The sequence below is a fragment of the Sinocyclocheilus grahami genome, unplaced genomic scaffold, assembly GCF_001515645.1.
Source record: "Sinocyclocheilus grahami isolate Dianchi unplaced genomic scaffold, SAMN03320097.WGS_v1.1 scaffold110.1, whole genome shotgun sequence".
Classification (NCBI taxonomy): Eukaryota; Metazoa; Chordata; class Actinopteri; order Cypriniformes; family Cyprinidae; genus Sinocyclocheilus; species Sinocyclocheilus grahami.
In genome coordinates, this window is record NW_015505289.1 from 1,840,510 (window position 1) to 1,850,521 (window position 10,012).

A 10,012-nucleotide genomic window follows, 5' to 3' on the forward strand; every position below is an offset into this window, starting at 1 on the left:
GGATAGAAGGAAAAATGGATGGGGCAAAATACCGTCAAATTCTTGAGGAAAATCTGCTGCCCTCTTTCAGAAAGTTGTCAATGGGAAGAAGCTTTACCTTCCAACATGACGATGAGCCAAAGCACACACCAAAACTGAGCACACAGTGGTTGAAGGAGAAAAAGGTGAATGTTCTTGCATGGCCTAGTCAGAGCCCAAACTTAAACCCCACTGAAAATCTGTGGAATGACTTGAAGACTGCAGTCCACAAACAGTCCCCATCAAATTGAACTGAACTTGAGCAGTTCTGTAAAGAAGAGTGGGTAAATATAGCAAAGTCTAGATGTGCAAAGATAGTAGAGACAAAACCCAACAGACTAAAGACTGTGATTAAAGCAAGAGGTGGTTCATCAAAATACTGACACAAGGGGGCGATCCTTTTTCCAAATCAGTGATTCAGTTTTTTTATTGTTTTGTTTTTTCTGACATGTTGGTGTTATATCTTTCACTTGGATGTTATAAGTTGCTCTGAGCAAATACAACTGGATAAAACAAAAACTGTGTCCGTCTTCATTTCAGGCTGCAAAGCAACAAAATGTGATTCTTTTAAAGGGGGCTGATTCTTTTCTATACCCACTGTATTTTAAAATGTCATTTATTTCTGTGATGCAAAGCTGAATTTTCAGTCTTCAGTGACACATATATACAGTACGTATAGAATATATGTTTAACATGAGGTTTAGGAGTTTGTTCAAATGACTTCTAATTTTTTATATGAACATTTCAGCACTTGTTCCTCTACTAATCTCAGTATGTCACCTCTGCAGCTTGGCTCATGTTGGCTCCACACGGGCAGCGAGGCATTGAGACACGTGAGTGTGGCGTCCCCCTGCAGGTATCACATATATACGTATAGAATATATGTTTAATATGAGGTTTAGGAGTTTGTTCAAATGACTTCAAATTTTTTATATGAACATTTCAGCACTTGTTCCTCTACTAATCTCAGTATGTCACCTCTGCAGCTTGGCTCATGTTGGCTCCACACGGGCAGCGAGGCATTGAGACACGTGAGTGTGGCGTCCCCCTGCAGGTGGTATCCCATGTGACACTGGAAATGGGCCATGCCTCCGGGATGCAGATCTTTTACTGACACCTCCCCAAAATGAGGCCGTCGAGGTAGAGCACAACCCAGGCGAAAAACTGGACAATAAAAGAGTGCATGATTATCCTTCAAAAACTCTCCTTTTATGACATCTGAGTAAATAATGACAGATTCTTGGGGGTGAACTATTCCTTCAATCATTTATGAAGAAAATGAATGCTAATGCCACTCGAGGATGCAGAATAAGACAAACTGCACACAAGATGGCACAATAAAGCCTTGTGAAATGAGCCCTGGAGTGAAACTACAAGTACATCAGCCGGTTAATGGACACGGCAGAAGCTATCAAGTTAGATAAGCAAGCAAATTAACCAAATGGAGAATTTTTCAATTAAAAATTTGGAGGCAAAGTCTGGCCGGTGACTAACAAGTTCAACAAGAGCACCGCAAGTACTGAGACTTCTGGATGAGAAGCATTTTTAGCATTTACACAAGCACCTGTGGGACTCATTACTATAATATTACATAAACGTCAGAGTTTTATGTAAAAGAGTAATTATCTCTATAAAACCACAGCAAGAGGCAAGTCCCAAAGATGCTGTGTTTAATGCATAAGTGGCTTGTCTTGAAAAATACTTACTTTGATAATGCAGCTGGAATATGCCGACTCCTCCCTCCGGAGACGAGCGGTAGAACACAGACAGCGTATTGGTCGGGCTCCGGATCACCTGACCTTCCACCAGAAGCGTCTGATTGGCCAGAACCAGCAGGGCCCCAGCTTCATCTACCCCTCTGATTGACAGCTGCTCGCCTTCTGACAGGTTGACACTTTTGACCTACAACGAAGGAATGCCAATCATGTTAGCAGGAACCACTGGTAAGAACACACAGTACACTAAGAAGTATGTATGGCTAGAACAGTACAGCATTCACAGCAACATTCTTATCATTTGAGAACACAACTTTACAAAAAAGTACATAGTGCAATGATGGTATCTGATAATTATATTATGGTAACTTCATGCATGAGTAACTCTCAAAATATAGAGACAGTGACATGCACCTTGACTTCACTCATTAAGATAATATGTATAACAATATAACTTAACAATTTCTTAAATAATATGAAATAGATTGTCTCCATCTGACAAGACACTTCTAAGACATTTACAGTTATTTAATGTTACTTATGTAACTCTTTATTCTCAAATAATTTTCTTTTCCATTGCTAAGCATTTAACAAGTGTGCAAAAAAGGAATATATATATATATATATATATATATGTGTGTGTGTGTGTGTGTGTGTGTGTGTGTTTATTATAATTTTTTATTAATTAGTATATTCAATTATTATATTTGTTATAATTATATACCCAATATTTCATTTACTACTGAATTGTATACTGTATATACTGATATTAATTGAACTATTGGATACATCATAATATTTAATAAATTAATATAATAAAAAACAAATTAGTGTTAATATTTAATATGTACATGTGTATAACTATTATAGATTCAATTATATATTAATAATTAATATAACTAAATTTGATTATTATATTATACTTATATCTCCAATATTTTACTTAATAATATATTTTATATATACACTGATATTACCTGAAATATTGAATACATAATAATAAATAAAAATAAAATACTGTAAATGTACTGTTATACATTTTTTTTAATCTATGTAAATATTTATAAACACATTTTATTTCTAAAATAAAATGATGCTTATATATAAAATAAAGTGTCAAAATTGTCATTAGTATCAATTTAGACACTTTTAATCTAAAATTAATATAAAAGGTTTCAAAGACCAAAGTTCAAAGGCTTGCATAGTGATTTTTCACAGCATGTTGAAAAAGTAACTAATTTACATATATATTTTTTCATATGGTTTATTTAAATGTGTCTTTGGTGTTACATTGCTTAATTTTCATAGATTTTCCTTAAAAAAATTGATAAAATCATTTCAGAGAAATACATTTTGATGGATGATTACAAGAACATTTTTCATTTTCTTTGAAATAAAGTGCACCAATAAATTGTGCAAAATAACATCAGGAACGTGCAGTAAGAAAGTAAAAAGAGTGCATGTTGATTTCATGTTGACTTTAAAGCAGCCAGCATGGATTATCCGTATCTCATCCGATCCCATGAGGGATCAACATGAGTGTGTGTGTATACATACCAAATTAATTGGAAGTGTTTTAATCCCTTGAGACAGAATACACACACACACACACACACACATAAAAATACAAATTAATTGAAAATATTAATAAAACCATAATAGTATATAAATAATGCTAAAATAACACTGATTCACAATGTACCTTTAAGACACGGTGTCACACTTGTCATTTTCATAATTTTCACTGCCTTCACCACACAAAAAATTGGCATTTTATTTGAAAAAATATTTTGTGTGCATTTAATTTTTTTATTAAGAAAAATATATTTTCATTCAATTTTTATTTAATATATTATCATTTAATGATAAGTATTCTTAAAAAAATTCTACTACAATTAATTTGCTACAAATAATAATAAAAACAGCTGGAAATTATAAATCTACACTGTAACTACACTGCACTAACACCAATACTGATACTGATGCCTCTAATAAATGGATTTATTCCCAAAATCTGATGATTAAATGAGTAAATATAACCATATAACATTACAGTGAAATTAAAAGTCAAAATTTTTACCATTTAATAGGCCTAAACTGTTATAGAATATAAAAAATAAATCAAATCAATATTTAAAAAAACTAATTTAGATGCATACGACTTTTGATCTCTGTTGGTTTTTTCAAGTGGCTGATCAATTCAATTACACTGGCGAAAAAAGCTATTACCCTCTGAGAGTGATAGAGTGTTGTCCAGGGACGTTGTCTGAGCAATAAAACATGTAATGAATGTGAATAGGGGAAAGCACCCGATGTGAGGTTCACACTGAGGGCCACTTCGTCCTCTAGTGAAAGTCAATTTGATCCCTGTACGGCATACACGCACTTCTGTTCAATATAAGCAATCCTGAATTTATTAGTCAGCATTAGAGATTCAAACAAGAAGATTGTTAACTACTGGATGCATAACACTTACATTTAAAACAGAGCTTCAACAGAAAATGTCTGCAAAAATATATTTTGCACATTTCATTGCTCGGGAATTCTCAGATTTGTTTCATTCAGGAATCAACTTTGTCTCAGATGTTTCTTCTAAAGTTCCACAGGAGAAAAACAGACACAAGTGAGACCGTTATTGACATACAGTAAGAGTGCAGAGCTAAAAAAAAAAAACATGGATAGCAGCAGATCATTTGATCTTAGGAAAACCTGATGAGAAAAGTGTCATATTTTACCTTTGATGGAAGTCTTTCATATTTGAGAGCAGTTTGAGATCTCTTGTGAAACTCTAGAGGAGATACATGTGAGATTACAGGGTCGTTTATTTAGAAGAACAATCTCAAGTTCAGCAAAGCTTCCATTTGATCTTCTATCATCTTACCTTCAAGAAACGGGATTCCCCAATCCGTTCATTGCGATTTTTTTTCAGTATCAAAACAGTTAACGGTTCGATATGAGGCTAAAGCTTTCCACAATCACTGTCTGCGAGCGCTGTGTTATCTCTGTCAATCATTTAAAGGGGTGTTTCAATGTTTTTTTTCTAGGCTAGTCAATTTGATCCATGTACGGCATACACGCACTTCTGTTCAATATAAGCAATCCTGAATTTATTAGTCAGCATTAGAGATTCAAACAAGAAGATTGTTAACTACTGGATGCATAACACTTACATTTAAAACAGAGCTTCAACAGAAAATGTCTGCAAAAATATATTTTGCACATTTCATTGCTCGGGAATTCTCAGATTTGTTTCATTCAGGAATCAACTTTGTCTCAGATGTTTCTTCTAAAGTTCCACAGGAGAAAAACAGACACAAGTGAGACCGTTATTGACATACAGTAAGAGTGCAGAGCTAAAAAAAAAAACATGGATAGCAGCAGATCATTTGATCTTAGGAAAACCTGATGAGAAAAGTGTCATATTTTACCTTTGATGGAAGTCTTTCATATTTGAGAGCAGTTTGAGATCTCTTGTGAAACTCTAGAGGAGATACATGTGAGATTACAGGGTCGTTTATTTAGAAGAACAATCTCAAGTTCAGCAAAGCTTCCATTTGATCTTCTATCATCTGACCTTCAAGAAACGGGATTCTCCAATACGTTCATTGCGATTTTTTTTCAGTATCAAAACAGTTAACGGTTCGATATGAGGCTAAAGCTTTCCACAATCACTGTCTGCGAGCGCTGTGTTATCTCTGTCAATCATTTAAAGGGGTGTTTCAATGTTTTTTTTCTAGGCTTGATTGTGTTTATGGGGTGCAGTCTAACATGTGTTAATGCTTCGTTTTTTTAAAAACACATTATTTTTCATCTAATTTACCTTTATTCCACACCGCTCTGTTCCTTCTCTGAGAAACGGGCTGATCATTTCCTTCTTTTATGAAGCCCCTCCCTCAGAAATACGTAATGGGCTCTGATTGGTTAGCTAGCCCAGTGTGTTGTGATTGGCTAAACCGCCTCTAGTGCGTGTCTAACCGTCCCGGCCCCTCTCCTCAGCGGCATGTGCTCCGGTTGTATTGTAAACAACGGCGTGTTAATATCGCTTATCAGTTTGAGCTCGATTGAGAAGCAGAGGATATTAGTGAAGAGGATCGTGCAGAACCTGTGCAAGCATGGCTTTTAATGATAGGTCTATGTTTCTTGTTTGTTGTTGTCTCATACTTTTAGATACGCTGTTATTTGTAAATGCTACTGCTTATGTCAGCTTTTAATATACGGTTTTATCCTGATTAAAGCTTTAATACAGTACGGCAACTGCACATGCATCCATAAATAGATGGTACCTCCACTGTTCTTTTTAAAAGGTTCCTATTATTAGAAAGCAAATGCACAGCAACTTGTGCAACACATGTGCATCAATATAATTAATCTAAAAGGTTTTTGTGAAATATGACAGCATGGTTAAAAACATCCAATGTTCCTCAAGCTGAAGCTCCCCGTCTCTGTCACGAGCACTATTCCAGGCTTTTCGTCTGTCGAAATCCAGGAATATACTGTAATTCCTCTCAGCAGCATCCTTTGACATTCAAACAGAGGTGAAAGAGGGCCAATCACGCGGCACAATGGTCTATTCACCAGCAGCGCTTGACAAGAGGAAGATCCCGACCAATCTGAATCAGAAAGAACCCCGAGATCCTGTCAACTGTGTACAAACGCTTGATGGTTCCTATCCCGCCTCCCTTTGTGTGTCTGGATCAAATCCAAAAGCTGTTTGGAGCGAATATGCCAAAATCAAAATAAAGGCATTCAGTTGTCATAATTGCAGCCTTGAGAGCAGCTGGAGGATTTTCAGTTAGACGCTGTTGCCGCAACAACCTGGAAAGATTTACCAAGCGTTCTCTGCTGTTGATAAAGCGGAGTTTATTTACCTCCACCAGACAGTTACGTCTTTATCAGGATGCTGCTAAAAGCCAGTGGCGATGGAGCAACAACAGAGCTCTAGAAGTAAAAAATCCTATTCATTTTTTAAATAGAAAAACAGACTTTTAGCAATAAAGTATAAAGGCCTACCTTGAGTTCTGAGGTTAAGCTTCTATGGAAGCCTAAATTCAAAAGAATTCAACTTTCAATTAAATCATGTTTATTAGCAGAATTTACAATGATCCACCAAAGAAGTCGCTGTTATTGGAAACAAAAACTGCAGAAATAGAGTTCCTATTTCTCAAACTACTTATATTTTTGTATATATTTGAGTATTTTGCAATGAAGCAATTTTTTAAATTTTATTTCCATTTTATTTTATATCCGTGTATATCCGTACATATTATAAAACTATTAAACATTCAAAGGTTTGAGGTCAGTATTTAAAAAAAAAAAATTAATACTTTTATTAAGCAAAAAAGCTTGATCAAAAGTGACATTTAATGTAACAAAAGCTTTCGATTTCAGATAAACGCTGTTGTTTTGAACTTTCTATATATATATATATATATATATACTGTATATATATATATATGTGTTTTGTATCATAATTTTTTATGGGGAGTGTATTTTTTGTATCACTCCCCTTTAAAGAATTAAAATAGGGGGAAAATGCGGAACAGTTGCACAACTTTATCACATGTTCACTAGAAAATAAATAACCACAAGCAGTTCAACTTAAGCGTATTTAAATAAAATCTTTCTTTTCAAAGCAATGAATATGAGGTGAATTTTAGAGTACAAATTGCCTGCCACAATTAACATTGTTTATGCAAGTCAAAGTTTGTGACGTTGTGCTTCATCAGGGAACAGGCTGGTTTGATTTGAAGTTTCAGAGTCTTTATTTGAAATCCATATGGAAAAAAAATACTTCCCGAACCCAAGGGCATTAAAATAAGCTCCAAACGAGTTAGTTTGACTGAACCGATAAACACGCTCTTGCAGAGCTTCCCACACACTTCCACATCTCTACACGGCATCGCATTATCACCGTTTAGTGCTGTGACTGTGTGCTGACTCATTAAAGGTGTCAATGATCCACCATAGAGAAAAAGAGTAACAGAGTGGTTGTGAAAGGAGTGATTGCGTGAGATAAAGAGGATGGTGGGTGAGAGAGAAAGAGAATAAGAGAGAGAGACAGAGAGAGAGACTAAGCAAGAGTGTGTGTTTCTAGGCAGAGCAGATAAAGGCCACCGCCATTGGCTGTATGGATGCAGGGAAGAATTGCACGCTTGTCAAGGATTGAATGCATGGCTGAATAGAGAAACATATAACTAACCTTGACTTTTCAATCTCCACATTTGTCTGCTTTTATGCCCTTCCTCTTTCCACCGCCGGTGACATCCCCGACACGCTTTACAGCTGACAAACAGACAATCACTGTAACCGTAAATTCCTGGGGGTGCATTCCCGTCCAATCATATCCAGTCACTGTGGAAAAGCACCGCGTGTGAAGGCTATGTGGCTTATAATGACTTCAAACATCACACGTATTTGGAGAAATTAGCTAAATAGCTGTCTGTGAGAATTATGAACCCCCGGGCAAAGAAACATAAGTGTTTAACAAAAACAGAACCACACGGTAAACACAATCATCAAACTTACAGCTGAAAAGGTTGCTCTCGGAGCCATGCTGAGCATTGTGGGAGGTCTGCAGTATAGTAAAGATCCCTGTCCTCCTACAGAAGAGCCACTATCACCACTCACCATCAATATCTGATGCTGCAGACCTATTTTAAAGACTGTCAGCGTTTGCTAAAGAAATGTTACTAAGGTTGCACAATTTATTGATTTTTTAAATGATAAGAGTGCTCTAGACAAAAAATAACTAGGGAGCTTTTGGCTCCTGAAAAGAAACATTTAGGAGCCAAGAGACATATAAGTCAAATTAATAGACAAATTACCGAATTGCTAAAAATTATTGTTCAGAAGTAGTTCACTGAGTGCATAACTTCTTACTTTAGCTTTTAAAATCAGTTACCAGCAACATTTTATATCCATTTAATGGTGGTTTTTATAAAAAAAAAAAGTATAATATAAATAATACTTAAGAAATTCTACACAAATACTATATATATATATATATATATATAGTGCTGTGAAAGGCATACTGCTATTTGCATACTATAGAGAACGGAAATATTTGATTTCGAACGCAGAGAGAGTCTTGGGTTAAATGGGTTAGCAAATGACACCCAACCAATCACCCACCCAGAACACCATAGCAACCACACAGCTTGTTGCTAAGAACCAATCAGCACACCTTATAGCCGTGCCTTGGCAACCACTTCAACATAATATTTTTCCAAACAATGCCTTAGAAGGGCTGCATATTAATTATATCTGAACTCTTGACTCAAGCTCACATTCCACACATTTAATTAATCAAAATTCCCATTCTCCACATCTACATGACGGAAGCTATTTTCCCACGGGATTGCTGACCCGACTCACTAATTTGAACACCTGCCTCATTAGTGGTGGCGCTGGGCCCTGAGCTCAATGCCGGTTACAGCAGCTTTTACTGGAAAGTCACATCACAGGAAAAGAGACAAAGAAGAGCAAGAACCAGAAATAATGATTTTTCTCCCCAGTGGAAGCCAATGAGAGCAGCGCAGACACTGGGTCGATGTCTCGGGACAGTTGCTACATGCCCCCATTGGGTCAGTCGAGCCCTCTAGATCCACCACTGAACTGGAGCAGCCATTGATTGCGTTGGGACGAGCCACATGACATATCATCTCTGTCTAAAATGCTTCCCAATGCACCACGGATACAATATTAAACCAATGAACTACCATGCGAACATCCTTATAATCTGCAGTGAGTCTGTAAACATGTACAAATTACATCAAGAGTCTTGGACAAACGCCTGGTTACTGCACAGCTCTAGATTGACTCAGTCGTCTATCGATGTGGAAAATAAGAGCTGTCAATCCTGATCCAGTACAGATGGCACATTCACCCGGCATAAATCAACTTGCGTCTGTAATAAGATGGGTGAAAGACTTAGTGTCAAAATGGCCAAATCTAGACATTTAAGCATATTTTAAATGACTTAGAGGTAAAGAGTGTCTTTTTAAACATTGTGTAAACATTTTTCCTATTCACATATAACATGCAAAGACAAGCAAGCATTCATGAGTTAATGAACAATCACAAACAACTTTACTCTTGTGATGTATTTCTGAGTTAAATGGCATATTTTTTTTACACATTTCATGAAAAATTACAAAGAAACTGAAAGTTTAATTAAATGAACATTTAATAAAACATACAATTTTGAAGTCGAAAATCTGAAATTGAAAAATCTTAAATAATAATATTTACAACTATAAAATCTATCTATCTATCTATCT

At 35.8% G+C, this 10,012-nt stretch overlaps 1 protein-coding gene across 1 annotated transcript in view; it reads right to left on the reverse strand.

Annotated features, from left to right (window-relative positions):
- The window catches only part of LOC107589012 (seizure 6-like protein), a 39,063-nt gene that overhangs the window by 14,585 nt on the left and 14,466 nt on the right, over nucleotides 1–10,012 (reverse strand). The window contains exons 2-4 of the mRNA XM_016277308.1: nucleotides 4,469–4,521; nucleotides 1,725–1,920; nucleotides 997–1,182 (exon numbers count right to left, since the gene is read on the reverse strand). Coding sequence (XP_016132794.1) covers nucleotides 997–1,182; nucleotides 1,725–1,920; nucleotides 4,469–4,521 — 435 coding nt within the window. The remainder of the gene's footprint in view (nucleotides 1–996; nucleotides 1,183–1,724; nucleotides 1,921–4,468; nucleotides 4,522–10,012) is intronic.